This window comes from Cygnus atratus, chromosome 2 (genome assembly GCF_013377495.2).
Source record: "Cygnus atratus isolate AKBS03 ecotype Queensland, Australia chromosome 2, CAtr_DNAZoo_HiC_assembly, whole genome shotgun sequence".
Lineage (NCBI taxonomy): Eukaryota > Metazoa > Chordata > Aves > Anseriformes > Anatidae > Cygnus > Cygnus atratus.
The window spans coordinates 107673412-107690049 of NC_066363.1; the positions used below are offsets into that span (position 1 = coordinate 107673412).

Genomic DNA, 16638 nt, shown 5'->3' on the forward strand with positions numbered 1-16638 from the left:
CATTCTCCCATACATTCTCCTATAAAATAATTGGTGTGGGATAGGTACCTCTACAGGGCAATTCATGCAAAAGGGAATGTCTTAGATAGGCAAGGTAAATATCCTCCCAGAGGTACCTACCACTTTATCTCATTCTAGATATGTAAGACTCCAGCCAGTTACTAAAGAATAGTTAAATCTTTCTCAGAAAGAAGCTCAGTTTAGTCTGTTTTCTACAGTTCTGCTGTATATAGCAAAATCCTTCCCTGTACTGGAACCGTGAAGAGGGAACCAGCACTACTCACTGTCCACAGGATGTCCTGGTACCGAATTAAAAGCCGCACAATATGCGCTGTGGTGGCAGCTGCTTGCATTTCTTGTTGGTTTGCACGTTTCCCTTTGTAGATGAAGAGGTTTGGTGCAACTATCATAGAAACATTCCACAAATTCATTTTATTCTTTCCTTCATTAGCAACCACCTTCTTCAGGAACTGAAGAAAGGCCTGGAAAAACAACACTTATTATACTCAGACTCACAAAATATTTTACCCAAATGAAGCATTTTCAGATGCACAACCTATATGGCTAGAAAGCTGCCATGTTTGCACTTGGAGGTGAAATTTAGGGGGTTTCGTATTCTAATTTGGACTTCTTGCTGTCACAGTTACAACATCAACCACAGAGAAATAGTTCAGCAAAATACATTTTAATAAATTATGTACCACTTTTAGAGCATAATCCCAAATCCATAGAAGTCAAGTACAGTATCTGTCGTAAGGCTCTGAATCCTGTAGTACACAAAAGCTAGAAGGGTGTTGCAATGGAATAATTAATTTCTTCATAGGTTTCAAAGTGTCCATTTTGATCTGTCTGGTCACGATTTTATATGTTACCATCATCAGGGTGATCAGCGTCTCTTCAAATGTGCACCAGTCCTATATGTGATATAATCTGAGGCACTTCTGCCAGCAACCCCCAGACTTTTGTTCTGGGATAATGAAAGCAAGAAGCACTCAGTGGTTATTCTCTGACGTCACTTCTGCACATGCATGGCAGACTCAAAGGAAACTCGTTTCCCTTTTGGGCAGTTTATTCAGAATTTTACTTGTGTGACTGAATAGGATGGATTGCAGCTGCAGTTAGAGTTGGGGTCTCCCAGTGAGTCCTTTTGCAAGACAACACCATTAAAACCAATATCTTTGTATCCTGACATTGCTATTGAAACATTTTTACAAACCAAGGGATTAAAAAACAGAAAATGTGTTGGAGAAATTTCTAAAATCTCATTATAGATTGCAAGTAGAGGCACACTCAGTTTTGTCATCATTTCTATTTTAGTATAAAAGCCTACCAATAATTAAAGCCACTCTTCTAGCATGTTTTACATATAGTGCTCCATATCTGTACAGACTTTTTTACAAGAAATAACTCCCATTGTTCACAGATGACTGGCAAGACCTTCAAACACTTGGAAGATGGTTGTTATTCACGTCCTACACCCATGAATAAATACAAGTAAAGAAAGTACCTGGTTTCATAGAATCATAGAATCATAGAATTGTTTGGGGTGGAAGGGCACTTCCAACTCCCCTGCCTTGGTCATCAAGGGACATCTCCCACTAGACCATGTTGCTCAAAGCCCCAGCTAACCTGGCTTTAAACACTTCCAGGGATAGGGCATCCACAACTTCTCTAGGCAACCTGCTCCAGTGCCTCACCATCCTCAAAGTAAAGATTTTTTTCCTAATATCTAATCTAAATCTACCCTTTTTTAGTTTAAAGACATTACCCCTTGTTCTATCACTACACTTCCTGACAAAGAGTCTCTCTCCAGCTTTCCTTTAGGCACCCTTTAGGTACTGGAAGTGTTCATAAAACTATATCTAAACTAACCAACAGGAGTTCTTCTTGGGTTGGGAACCTGCAGGGTCTTGATGAGAAAGGGACCTGATGAAACATCTGTGGCTCCCTGGTAACTCATTCACCCAGGTTTTCTTTAAGTGGAAACAAGTCCAAAGACCCAGACTGTGTCTCTTAGGGTCAGGGCACAGCTCTAACCAGATCTGGGAGCTCCCCACCACCCCAAAAGCTTGTAGGCACAGTGTTTGTATCATGGAACAGTACAGGGATGTGGGCATGGGATTGTGAAGCAAAACAGCTGAGGCTGAGGCCCTGACATTCGTGCTGTAGATACATATTTCAGGAGTTTTTACTTTGGATTACCTCCTTCAGTCTGGTCCAGTGAACTGGAAGCCCTTCAGCCCTCGGGGTGCACTAGGCAAGCTCCTTGGGGACAGCTGCTCTTTTAATTTCAACCTAGAGAATTCCAATTATACAGAACCCCCAGGAACTGAACCTTATTTTCCCAGACTATCCAAGGAACATGCCTCTTTTAAAAGGATGCTTCAAGATAAATGATGTCTGGGAGCCATTTACTAACATTTGGAGTTGGATACCTTCAGTAACTATTTCTAATTGCTTGCAAAGGAAATGACAGCTAGGGAATTTGATCACCTTTTCAAGGAAATTATAAGAAACACAGATGAATACTTTCATGGTGCAACTTCTGATCATTGACTGTTAAGAGAAAAAAACCACAAAACTGTCTCTCATTTAGAAGTCAAAGGCACCACAGATGGCAGGTGATAGCAAATAAAGAACTTACCTTGGCTGTGTCCCTGTTGGCTTCAGGCAGCAGCATGATCAACAGATGCAAAGCTTGGAGCTGTAACTTGATCTTGGAGATTTCTAAGAACATGAATAATTATATTTTTCAAATCCCAGTTATAATTGGTTTGATCTAAAAACCTGGTTGGTCAGCAGTTCTAGGAACACAGCAATGACTAGCCAGTTCAGATTAACATGTTTAGCTATTGATTAACAACAACTTTTTTCCCAAATATAAATTTGGTTTAATGAGTGAGTTTTTCCTTAACATCTGGGATCTTTGTCACAGACAGAGACAAGGCTATATAAAATTCTGTCTAAATAACAAGGACCCAATATTTTTCAGTGCTAATCAGATTCCCTCTGATATCTGGGTCAGAATGTGTTGTACAGGGATCAAGTAGTTTCCACCCTTTCAAACTAAAATTGTTTTCAGAAAATTTTCATACTAATATTGTTGAGTATTTTGTTGAACGCTTATGTTATTAGAGTGGAGACTGATTGTTCATAACTTAAAAAAATATTTGTTCCAAATCTAGCACTCTAGCTAAACGTCAGTTACAAAATGCAATAATGAGTTGGGGTGGAGAAGATGGGAATGGAATACACTGACTCTCATCCACTTCCATTCTGGGAGGGTGAGTGAGGTTGGGGGAAAATCAAAAGTGTGATGTGGATAGCGTGTCTATTAGTAGGAAGAATAGTCACTTTATTTTGCACAGATACCTCCTGTTCAGTCTTCACCACGCTGGAAAGTGATCATCACTGCATTCAGTCTGGGTCTCATAAGGAGCATACTCAATTATGTGAAGGATGCAGCAAAGGGTCACCTCTCCGTGCCCTTTAAACTACCTCATGGAGACATAGAAAATTTGGCCGCAGCCTTACATAAAGGTTCTAATTTTTCTGTACCAGTCTGCCTAATAAATTCACCATCCTGATAGTCTCACTCTGTCCTAGCTCAAGTGAATTTACAATAAAGTCAATAGGTATTGCAGGGTACTACTGCACTCTTCCTGGAATAGAAATGAACGAAATGTACTCCAAATAAGACAGTGTGTGTACACTGTAAACAAAAACAGATGGCCTGAAGCCATCTGTGATCGCATACATCTTGTATGAATATTCTGACCTCAACATAAACTTAAAGAAAAATAATAGATCTAACAGAATATTAACTAAAAGGAAGTGACTTAAACTTACCTTGCAGAAATTTTCATTTATGAAACCTATGATTTGTGTGAATTAGCCTACATATGAAAAACATTGCTCAACCATTGTTTGTTCAAAGGGTTCAAATCTCACAATAAACAGTTGTGTCACTCACACAATGAGTCTATACTATAGGCTAAATACACAGGTGTTTTTTTAAATTTTTTTTTCCCGTCTAAAAAGGAACGGTTGCAGAAAAATTAAATGCTTAGGCCACTCAGTAGATCTTTTTTTCTTTCTACTTCTGCACTGCTGCAATTTATCAACATCAGTTTATACAAACTCCTTTTCTACCTACTTTCCACTAAAGTGATGAAAGCAGGCAGATATTCCACCGTGAAGAGCGGGCTTGGGAGTTCTCTTATAAACATTTTCAGCAGTCCTGCTGCATCATTGTTTCGTACTTGGTCCCAGTCAAAAGTGTCTTCATAAAATTTTGCCTCCAGTTCTTGATGAAGATTCTGAAAGATAAGAGGAACGTCTGACCTTCAGTCATTGCTTCTAACCTGGCAATCTGAGATCACTTCAGAAATCTTTTTACAAAAAACAGACATGTTTATACCACAGTTGAATTAAAGTAGCCCTAAACCAGTAGTGGTCGTGGTACAGCTGTGTGGAGTTCAGAGCAGGTTAACAAGACAGATTCCTGGGGATATTTTGCAATGCAGGCTAAATTTTTTTTGCTATAGCTAGATCTCTGCCAGTGACATATTTGACATATTAAGATACTCATCCAGAGGTTTTGACCCTTAAATCACAAAGGAGTTGCATGTTCTTCCTCACTGCCAGTGAAATTGCTAGACAATCTGTTGGCATCCTAGTCCAGGGGCCCTGAGCAAATGGTTTGAACTTCATGACTTCCTGTCTTTGGAAGGATATTTTCTTTTAGGTTAGTGATAATTAAATTTGATCACTTTGTAAAAAAATGAAGGTAGCAAATAATCATCAAATTATCAGAAAAACTACACTTGATGTATGTTAAAACAAACAAACAAACAAAACAAAACAAAACAAAAACAAACACCTCAAAAGCCCAAGAGAGAGTTCAGATAGAATTGATTATACTGTTTTGGGTGCATATCTAATCCTGTTGTTCTCCGTGTTAGCATCTTGCTCTATAACCAAGGTATATTTAGCTCTGGAGGGTAACAAATCAATGCTTCATATGTGTGTGAATGGGAAATATTCAGTAAAGTTCCTATTAGGAGCAGAATTTGGCTTCAAACCCAGATCACTGTTTGGAAAATGCAAGCTCTGTCAAAAACTTTTTGGCTAGATAAGATTGAAGGAGGTCCTTGTAATGTAATGATATCCATAAATAATACAGCTTTCACAATTATTACTGGCCATACGCTGCCTTATCCATAAGAAGCCTGTTAATGTTTTTTTTTGTGAGACTGTTTTTGACAAAATACATCTGTAGCTGATATTCAAGTTTCAGATCATGCTTTTGTCAAATATACATTACTACTATGCAAAAAAAAAAAAAGCCAACAAAACAAAATAAAACAAAAATAAACAAACAACAACAACAACAACAAAAAACAGTCCATTTGGACAGAAAAGCTTTCAAAAATGAATTCTATTTACCATGCCTCACTTGAATGGAAGGAAATTACATATCAAATATGGTCACACATAATGAAGTGAAATGGCTGGCACAAAAGGAAATAGAGACTCATTCAGGATTTGGTATATAATGTTACAATCTCATTTTTACCAGCACATTTTACTTCTTGTAATCTGGGCTATCTCAGCTTCCTCTGTTCACATCCTTTGCCCATAAATCATACAAACACCTGGATTAAATTTTCTCTTGGTAACTGACTGGGAAATGTGGAACAGAACTAGTCACCTTATCAAAATCACAAGAGGAGAGGAGAACTACTCTCCATGTTTCTGCTGAGAAAGCAGTAGAAATACAAAGAAAAATTTTTGAAACATGTACATATATGTACAGGCGAGAATAGATAGAGATAGATATACATAGAAACATACACACACACACAGACACTTGCATCTAAGTGCTTTCAAAAAATTTTTGGCCACTTCTTTACCATGGCTGATCCCACAGTAGATTATTGTGCAGTTTTGGTTCACTGGAGCTTTCGTTACAAACTAGATTAGAGACTAGATGAGAGAGGAAAAGTTGTATTTATTTCTCCTATTCTTTGTTTTATAGAAGAGTAACCTTTAATTGCTTCCATATGCCTTTTCTTTCTCCAAACAAGACTGAAATAAAATTGGAATGCCCTCAAATCCTAATGTCATAATAATGTATGAAGGCTTTGAAGGATGAAATCTGGATCTACTTTGAAAAAAAAACCCTCTCTCTTGCTGGTTGGATTGTTGGACAGACTTAAATGAAGCCAAAACTCAAATAATTTAAAACATTTATGTGGGCAGTTTGACTTACCACCCAGTACAGGAAAGTTACAGATGAATTCATATCTCATAACATCTCCCTGGGTAAAAGCTGTGAATAAGGAGTGAACAAGACACAGCACAGTACATGCAAAGAACAAGAAAGTCATTTAATTAGGTAGAGCACAGCCCTGCTGTGTAATCTCCCCAAAGACATCAGAGAAATTTGAGATTGTGTGAAATAATACTCTAAGTATTTATATGAAAAAAATGAGGAAGCTGACAAGTACAGGACAAATTAGGAGTTCTCTTCAAGATGTGGCACTTTGCAAGGTACTGAATACTTTTATCAATCCAGAAAGACAAAGGGAGTTAGGATGCCACTGCCTATCTTTGGTGCATTTCACATGATGCTGCTTTTTCTTGTACAGTCACTTTTGATGATACCCAGCCCATCAGTGTTTAGTAATCCCCAACGTTAGTTTTTGCGCATGTGCCACTAGGCTGAGCCTTCCTGCTTCAGAAAGCAAGAATAGCTATCTTGAGGGTGAGAAAGTGTGAATGGGAGGTTATCACAATAAGGAGTTGCTAGATTTGGATTAAAAAAAATATATGGAAAAGAGATAGATGCTTCAAAGCCCAGAAAACAAAAACAAAAACAAAAACAAAACACCTTCATTCCCTATCTTGCCTCTGGCACAGGCCTTCAGCTCCTAGAATCCAGTTAGTCTGGAGGAACATTTCCAAGTGTTACTGCACTGTAGTGGCAGAGCCAAGGTTATTGGCTACCATCTAGCCTGTGTTCATGGCCTGCAAATAGCCTGTGAAAATACAGCATTCTAGGCTGCCAAACAGTGAAGACAGGCCAAAATTCTCTCACTTGGAACATGAAATTGTAAGATCACAGAAGACAAATGAGAAATAAAATGACACAAAGGTTAAAATGACATAGAATAAGATTTTTATCTTAAGTTAGCTCAGCTTGACAACTCTGGATTTCTGAAATAAATTAAAAAAGAGATAAGATCACAGCAATTTTGGATGACAGAGATAAACTGAAAGTATCGCTCAATGTTTAGTTCAATTCAACATCAAGTCCATGCTTTATATAGAACATTAACAAATGCAAAGCAATAGACCACGTGCTCTGTGATTTATTGGTTCCCAGGAACTAATCTGACCTTTCACTGGTAGGACTGGAAATGCTGATCTACACACATCAGTATTTATGTACAGTTAGTATTTGTGTGTACTGTGTTATTTGACATAGAAGCTGTGGTCCAGGAGACAGAAAACTAGCACAAATGTCTACCTTAACCCTGGAGGCAGATCCGGGCACTCGAAGAATTCCTTCAGTTTCTAAACCAGTTTCCTCAAGCTTGAGCAGCAGCTGAAAATAAGCAAAACCCAGGAAAATACTCAGAAGTGTTTTAAAATACTTTTTTTTTTTTAACCTAGGTCTCCTTGAAACTAACTTGAAAAAGATACTTTTATAAATAATTTGCTAATGAAAACAAGCCAGATCATGTAAGTAAGCCTTCCTAATTTGATCTCTATATCCCTGACCCTGAAATCCGGCATATGGAGAGTACGGAAAACCGATAACACAGTAGGCCCCTCTGTCCTTGATTTGGGACTTGGCACTGCTATAGAACAAGTAACACATAAATGTATTAATAAAAGGGCAGATACACTGGGTTAAACACAATGGTGTTTTGAAGGAAAATGAACCTCAGAGAAATGTTTAAGTCTCTCCCTGAGGAGCACAATGGAATGGATTATAGATAACATGTTTCTGGGACCTGAGAACTCAGATTAGAAAATGATCACAAGATATTTTATTTTGAAATTTCTGTGAATAGAGCAATAGGCTTTGCACTCTAAGTTTTTATTAAAAGAAATAAATTGGTTTAACAGAAATTAGAATGAACAAGAACAAAAAATCCTTTCTTAGTATTTATTCATATAGATCTGAAGTTTTACTACCAGCTCTTCTTTCTGTCCTAGCTGTTGGATCCTTCTGATTTCCAACAGTAACTTGACAAAGGACCCATGAAGCTGCTTGCAAAGTCATACAAATATTCAAGATCTGTCAGTCTTTCTCCTGACATTCCTTGCCACTTCCCCTTTTCTAAGTATTCACATTGACATTTTTTGTAATGTCAAGTTCTTGTAAATCTGTGTAAATGTATGTGTGCTTGTGTCTGTGTACCTGTCTCCAAGACATCTGCTGGATGTCAATGTATAGTCAAAACACTTATATAAATGACGTTTATCTTGTCATAAAAACCTCAAAGAGAAGATACCACATCCACTCTGGAAGTAATAGCTAAGTAATACCTGCGGTTTGAATCCACATGGAATTAAAACTTCTGACAGAAGTCATTTGTGCTACTTTTGCACAAACACATACAATTTTGCCTGCCTCTCTAATTTAAGGAGAAAGGGAAACAGAAAGCCTGACATTTGTTTTTCAAGGTTTACTGTATGGTGCCACACAACTACAAAAATGGAAAGAGGTCCCCACCATAGAAAAAATGCAAGAGAAACAATTGTCTGTGTGTCATGAGGTGTTCAAAACACAACATACATACAGAGACCTGTAGAAGACACCTTGAAAACTGCAAAGCTTGTATCTTTTCTTATCTGATGTGTGTTCTGGGTGTCAGTGCAAATGACGGAAATGCCAATCTTAGTGGCTTAGACGGTCACATTATACTCACTTTTTGGAAGATGAGGGGAACTTTTACTCCAGGAACCTTTTTTTGATCATTCTCCAGCAGCACTGTGAGAGGGACTCCAAAAAGACCATTTTCTTAAAAATAACAACAACAAATATGAAAGAGAGCAAACACAGCCTTGTACACGTCTTTTTAGCAATGTTGAGCAGTGCCCAGGTGGCTGCCATGCAGATGCCATGGTACAGTACCTCGTCCCCGCACCCTCTCTGTGCGGTTCCTCTTCAGCTCCACTCCCAGGGCATCATAGAAGGCTGTTAGCTCAATCAGGGAGAGGTAGCGGATCTTCTTCATGTCTTCAGGAGAGAGGTCTCCAACCTCTGTCAGTCCAAACCGGCTTTTCCGAACAATGAATTTCTACAGTAGAGATGGGTTGCATCTTTATTTGCACTAGAATTAGCATGTGAATTTTTGTTTTTAAAGAGATGCTCATATTTGAAAGGAAGTCAGGGTAGATGGGTAACACCAAAGAGCTGAACTGCAACCCTATATATTAATCTGGTATGTTGATATAACTTCCATCCACCTGAAACATAACTTAGCTTCTTGCTTACCATAGAGTCATAGAATCACAGAATCATCTAGGCTGGAAGAGACCTCCAAGATCACCTAGTCCAACCTCTGACCTAACACTAACAAGTCATCCACTAAACCATATCACTAAGCTCTACATCTAAACGTCTTTTAAAGACCTCCAGGGATGGTGACTCAACCACTTCCCTGGGCAGCCCATTCTAATGCCTAATAACCCTTTCAGTAAAGAAGATCTTCCTAATATCCAACCTAAACCTCCCTTGGCACAACTTTAGCCTATTCCCCCTCGTCCTGTCACCAGGCACGTGGGAAAATAGACCAACCCCCACCTTGCTACAGCCTCCTTTAAGGTACCTGTAGAGAGCGATAAGGTTGCCCCTGAGCCTCCTCTTCTCCAGGCTGAACAATCCCAGCTCCCTCAGCCGCTCCTCATAAGACTTGTTCTCCAGACCCCTCACCAGCTTCGTCGCCCTTCTCTGGACTCTCTCAAGCACCTCAATGTCCTTCTTGTAGCAAGGGGCCCGAAACTGAACACAGTACTCGAGGTGCAGCCTCACCCGAGCCGAGTACAGGGGGACAATCACCTCCCTAGTCCTGCTGGCCACACTGCTTCTTATACAAGCCAGGATGCTGTTGGCCTTCTTGGCCACCTGAGCACACTGCTGGCTCATATTCAGCCGACTATCAACCAATACTCCCAGGTCCTTCTCGGCCAGGCAGCTTTCCAACCACTCATCTCCCATCCTGTAGCTCTGCTTGGGGTTGTTGCGCCCCAGGTGCAGGACCCGGCACTTGGCCTTGTTGAACTTCATACAGTTGGCCTCAGCCCATCGGTCCAGCCTATCCAGATCCTCCTGCAGAGCCTTCCTACCCTCGAGCAGATCGACACATGCACCTAACTTGCTGTCATCTGCAAACTTACTGAGTGTGCACTCGATCCCCTCATCCAGATCATGGATAAAGATATTAAAGAGAACTGGCCCCAGTACTGAGCCCTGGGGGACGCCGCTAGTGACCAGCCTCCAACTGGATTTAACTCCATTCACCACGACTCTTTGGGCCCAGCTACCCAGCCAGTTTCTAACCCAGCAAAATGTACGCTAGTCCAAGCCATGAGCAACCAGTTTCTTGAGGAGAATGCTATGGGAAATGGTGTCAAAAGCCTTACTGAAATCAAGGTAGACCACATCCACAGCCTTTCCCTCATCCACTAAGTGCGGTGCCACTGGAGCAGAGATGTTAACCTCAGTGCTCTGCCTGTACTCTGGTCTGGAAGAACGAGTTACATACTAACAAAACTTTGCCCAGTTTTAGCAGTATATTACACTTTGCTTTGCTTCTTCCTCCCCCAGAATGCTTTTGATTGTTGTTAAAGTAACTGACTCATATCATCATAGATATAGTTGTATATCCATTGGTGGTGGGAGGGATGAATACATGTCTGCTTTGCATAATACTACTCATTTATGAGGTCTTAAAGGGGAATTCAGACTAAAGATCTGAAGAAAGTCCAGCAGTAAAACCAGCTAGTCCTGATGCCAACCTGACACTTTACTGGTACTTTTTATTGCTCAAGAAGCATTTAGGCATAGAAATGACTCCCAGCAGCTAAAAAATAATTTATTCAAGTAGTCTTGAAGTAAATATTTAGTAATATTGGGCATGTGAAGATGTCTACATATTTTAGAAGCTGCAGTGTCATGGACCAGAGCCAGGAGTATTGCATCACACCATAAGCATTTGTACAAATGTCAGAAAGAACAAATACCCATCAGTTTTTGACACGATTGCTAGAAATAATAACAAAGTATGGTATAAAGCATGCTTTCCAAAGCACTGTGGAACTTTGGTGTTATATATATATTTTTAATTTAGTTGTAACTCAGAACAGTAATTGTTAGTCAGAGGTACAAATAAACATCATTGCAAACAATCTCTTCCCTTCAGGGAATTGTGTGGAAACACATTTTTTAAGAGTGTTTTGCTTCTGGAGATTTCTTCCCAGTCCTCCCATTTTAAACAAATTTGGACTCAATATATTTAACCCAACCCAGCCAAACGTACTAAGAAAAAGGCAGGGAAAAAAAAAAAAAAAAAAAAAAAAGATTTACACCAGATTTCAAAAGTAGGAGAAGACAAAGGACATATAGATCATGTAGGCTGGGTCTTCCTGAACTGCATTGCACACAGCTTTTCAATACGAGTTAATCATAACTGGGGAGTGCAGGGAATGGAATAATGTATTTGCATGATGGTTGGGGCATTTTAGTCCAGAATCTTTACTCCCCAAAACTCAGCAAGTCTATTGTAACTCTTATGCTGAGACTTAATAACACAACAGGATCTACATGGATCATGGCCTTCTGAAGATAAACAAAAATAATTTCTATGTCTTTTCGGCCCCATTGATGTACAACGTCCAAAAACACTGTAAATCATCTTGGGGAAAAAAATTACACAGTGTATATATATATTTCCTGAGGGGATGGAGAATAAAACGTAGAGAATAACAAAGTCTGTTTGCAAGTATGCTTACCAAGACAAAATGACAAACTCTCCAAAACTGATTACAAAGGGTAGCTACAATGATTTTTCATATTGGCTGGTTGACTTCTAGGGTCATAATAATGTGATGCAATGTTAACACAAGGTTTGGGGCTATGCTTCTTTGTCGTGTCTTCTGTCACAATTTTCCAGTGATTTTTCTTACAAACAGCGGAGTCACGCTATATAGCATCAAAGATGGCTGTTGTTATTCTGAAAATGAAAGAACTAGTATTTTGACTAAGGATTGTGTCTGATATTGTTTGACATGTTGTCTCTGTATATATGGTTTACTATATGGTTTACTATACGGAACTATATGGTTTACTTAGATAGGCCTGAAATGCTTACTGACTTTAATTCTGAAAAATCTTTGGCTATGTCGCATTAATTATGTTTCCGTGTTGGGGAAATTGCATGTAACCCTATGGGGCAAGTGATGTTTAGCTGGCTCCTCTGGAAGCTGCAGAGGACATGGTATTTTATGACATAATTTCTCTACATGTAGCTCAGTATATGCCATCCATGATGCTGATTATACTAGCATGCAAGAAAGCTACCAGAAAAAGTATGATGTGTAGACTTCAGTCTGTCCCTTTTGGCCCATCTTGAGGAAGTTGGGACAGCCCTTAAGAGCATGAGTCTGCATAACAGACCAAGAGGTGATTTTTTGCTGGGTCCCATTACAGTCTGAGGCATTACAGGAAAAAATAAATACCATGAGTGGCAACACATGAACTAAGAAAAATGCCAACACCAACAGCTACAATTATTGACTACGTTTAGAATGTCTCTGTCTCTGATGACCTGAAATATTTCTTGTGTAATCTTCCAAGTGCACAGAAAGCTGCCCTGCATGCAGAATGGTTCACTGCAAGCACAATAATGTCCTTTTCTAAAACTAATCAATTACGTATCCATGGATCCAAAATAATCAACGTGGCACATTCTCTTCCCTGTTTGTCACCAGTTTTCCTGATCTATCAACTGAAAAGTTAGTGTCAGAGTGGTTGCACAGAACAATTTTTGTGTGTGTGTGTGTAACAGTAAAGGCTGGTGTCTGAGGTTTGCTATTACAAGGAGCAAGGAGGAACTCTTGGTTTGTGAGAGACGTGACGAATGTAGAGATAACCTTATTCTCCACAGGATGCCAAGTTAACCACACCACAGAAAAACAAAACAAAACAAAACAAACAAACAAACAAACAAACAAAAAACCGAAACTAAAACACAGGGATTTCATACCAGTTGTAATCTATTTGGTATCTTATCCCTTCTTTCAACAAGGAAGTTTAATTCTACATCTAAAGTTCTACTTCCTTGGTGGTGCCTGAGATAGATAAATGGATAATTCTCAGACAATTCAATGTCTGTGTGGATAGCAACAATTTCGGATTAGTTCAGGACCTCAGGATGCCATAACATTCAGGAAATTCTTCCAAATAATTTACAGCTATTTCAGACATCTCACTAAAGAGGTGATATCTGGAGCATGAACCTAATGCTCCAGTTGTCAGTAATGGAAGCTGTGAGGGCTGATGAAAATAGAAAAGTATCTACTGAATTCAATGAATAATTCCAGAAAATGGCATGACTGCTCACTGTAGGTCTTGTTGGATGATATGATACGGTTAACTTTCCTTTAACCATTCATGTAGTGTCTCCTATAGCGTAAATGCACAGAATATTGATTGGAGGCAATCAGCACTGCTGCAGGACTAATGCTTGCTTTCCTCTCCTTCATCTGTGGAGCAATTTTAAACCTACGTGTTAACAAAGGCAGATAATCTGTGGGGGAATAAAGTAGGAAAGCAGACCAGTAATGAAAATGATTGCTGGTATTAGTGCCAGTAACAACTTCATTTCGATATGAAAAATGTGCAGGTGATGCAATATTTGTGGATTGAGTTACATATATTAATTTGTGATGGGTACATCTGAAAACCAGGCTTGAATATCCAGTTTATTTTTGGTACCTCTCTGGGAATTGGTCATAAACTGTAGACAAGCATGGCAGGATCCATAAAGAATTCATATATGGATTTGCCATAAAGAACACATAGCAAAGAACAGCTAATGTACCTTAACAGCCTCCAATGTGCTGGGCATATAAAGCAGAAAATTAATGGGTAAAAAAAAAAATTCACAAAACCAAACCAAACCAAAAGAAACAACACCCACAAACATTGAGGAAATATATAGAGAACAAACTTACAGGCAAAGCAGAGTCTTCCTTTTTGAACCTCTGGTTTTTCGTCCACTCTCGGCTTTTTGGAAGGACTGTAATGGATTCTGAGAAAGAGACCTCATAGGAGAGCTCTTCTGTTATGGACGGGCTGCCTTTATCTAGTCCACAGTCTAGACAGCTATTAGCTGAAAATAAGGGATACTGCATATGAACACTGAATGTATGCTTGCATTCAGGACATTAAAAAATTGAACCAAGATGACAAAAATCTTGAGAAAGTAATAAAGGAAGTGCTTCAAAGAGGAATTTCAGTGTAAAACACAGCATGTTCCTGTTTTGTCTGGAGGAAATAACCCCTTAGAAATAAAATCCTTATTTTCATTTTAGATTATTTAACTTGTTGCTTTTCGTGAGAAAGATAGTCAAGCTGGAACTTCCTGTTTATCATGAATTATCAGGTTTTTGTACTCTGTCCTTGTCTATCCAGGCCAGCAAACAGTGTTGGCACTTGTGTGATGAACAATTGAGAAAAAAAAGTATCTGACAGAAAAATGTTGTTGACACATTTTCAGGTCACTGTTGACTTATTTACAATCAAAAGACATTATGCATATATTTTATATGCATTGTGCATACATTTTATATGCTCACACACATATGTACTCACATTTCTCACGGATGCTAGTCTAGGTGTGTAGCACCAAAATAGGACTCAATGTACAATCTTACTGTTTGCAAAAACACTATTTTTACTGTAATTTCAGATAGATACTATGAAATGACTTACTGTACAACTCTGAAGTTTGGTTACCTCCTGAAATTAGTGGATATCAAAGGAAAATTTTTTAGATCAGTACAGTCAAGTACAGAAATACTCTATTGTCATGGAGTCCAAAGTGTGATAATATACATGAGTTCCAGTGTTGCCAACTTTCGTGACTGATCTCTCACATTTCAGGACAATTTTACATTTTCCATTAATGTCCAGCTCCTAGACTCATGCAATTGGAACAAGATCACAGTTTCCATTGAAAGTGATGTAAAATTTCAGCCCCCAGGACTGCAGAGATGAGTTTATTAATGTGACCCAAATGCATTCAAAAGCCATGGAAATCAGAAGGTGAATTAAAAAGCATTATATATTTTATAAACATTTGCATGCCCCATGATTTTTGAATCATTTCATTTACAGATTATTTTTTTTCCCAACACATTGTTGTAGCAACCTTTATTTTGAAATTCTGGTATGAAAAAGGTAAGCCTGGTTTCTGAACTTTGGCCTCAGATGTTACCCAATGGCCAAAGAATTTTAAGATGCTTTTCATCTCTCTTTCCATCCTTAGACCTGGTATCACAGACTCTCTGCAGAGGCCCTGGCCATTTGCTACTCAATCTGTTCTAATACAACAGCTTGAAGGGCAGAGGTATCAGTAGAACAGTGAAATTAACAGCTTTTGCAATCAAGGAAAATGTCTGTGGCACTATATCCAAAGTTAAACATCTAAGTGACTATTTTAGAAACTCCATATATGTGAAAGTTAATATAATTATATTAACAATAAATTAATACTTACTAGTAACCCTTTAGGTAAGCCCTGAACAGTAGTGATGGAAAGAGCTTTCAAAAATAGAGGATGGACATTCCCTGGAAGGCTACTGACAGCTATCCGGACACTGAGTAGAGCAGAGCTATCATTTTCATTAGCACTGCCAATAACTGCCAGGGCAAAATATTTAAGGGGTGTCCAAACCGACACCATTAGTATACCAGAATAATAGGGGAGAACCAGAAAGACGATAAATTTCTATCATTACAATTTCTGCAGTACTGGAAAAGAAATATGGAGGACATATGCATCTTTCTTGTTATGATTTGCCACAAGAAAATATACTGCTGAGAGACATATTTTTGGCAACTTCTGCACCGTACCCTTTGAAGGTTACTTTCACATTCCAAGCCTTGCAACATTCAGTACATTTTAGACATCGATGCCTCAGAGACATCACTCTGTGTCTTTAAAACACCAGTCTTGAATGGGAAACTTTGGGTCCTACATGACAATAAGCTGACAATGATATTAAGAAAATATATGTAGCATGGCCCCAACACAAAGGAGGGGACTAACCTCAGAACCACAACAGGATCTTTCTGTCTACCATTTTTCTAGGAGGAAGTGAACACTGGTTACATGTTGGCATACTCACAGCTAACTGATTTCCAAACTGGCTTCTGCCCAGGAAGCTGGATACCATTAGAAGGAACTGGTGACACTGGAACTGTCTCAAATGTGGGCTGATAGGCAAGGAAAAATGATCAGACTGCAGTGAAAGTCAACTTCTATGGACAGAAACTGCTACAGTTTAAGCAACAGCAAATCATTCTCAGCTTACACCCTTTAAACAACCTGTTGT

At 38.9% G+C, this 16638-nt stretch overlaps 1 protein-coding gene across 4 annotated transcripts in view; it reads right to left on the reverse strand.

Moving 5' to 3' along the window:
- The window catches only part of ARHGAP28 (Rho GTPase activating protein 28), a 79444-nt gene that overhangs the window by 10005 nt on the left and 52801 nt on the right, over positions 1-16638 (reverse strand). For 3 of the 4 annotated variants that reach the window (XM_035564114.2, XM_050708531.1, XM_050708532.1), the window contains exons 5-12: positions 16432-16519; positions 14254-14411; positions 9152-9317; positions 8946-9037; positions 7535-7612; positions 4157-4319; positions 2645-2727; positions 285-482 (exon numbers count right to left, since the gene is read on the reverse strand). In XM_035564114.2, coding sequence (XP_035420007.1) covers positions 285-482; positions 2645-2727; positions 4157-4319; positions 7535-7612; positions 8946-9037; positions 9152-9317; positions 14254-14411; positions 16432-16519 — 1026 coding nt within the window. The remainder of the gene's footprint in view (positions 1-284; positions 483-2644; positions 2728-4156; positions 4320-7534; positions 7613-8945; positions 9038-9151; positions 9318-14253; positions 14412-16431; positions 16520-16638) is intronic. The other variant, XM_050708533.1, reaches the window with a different exon arrangement.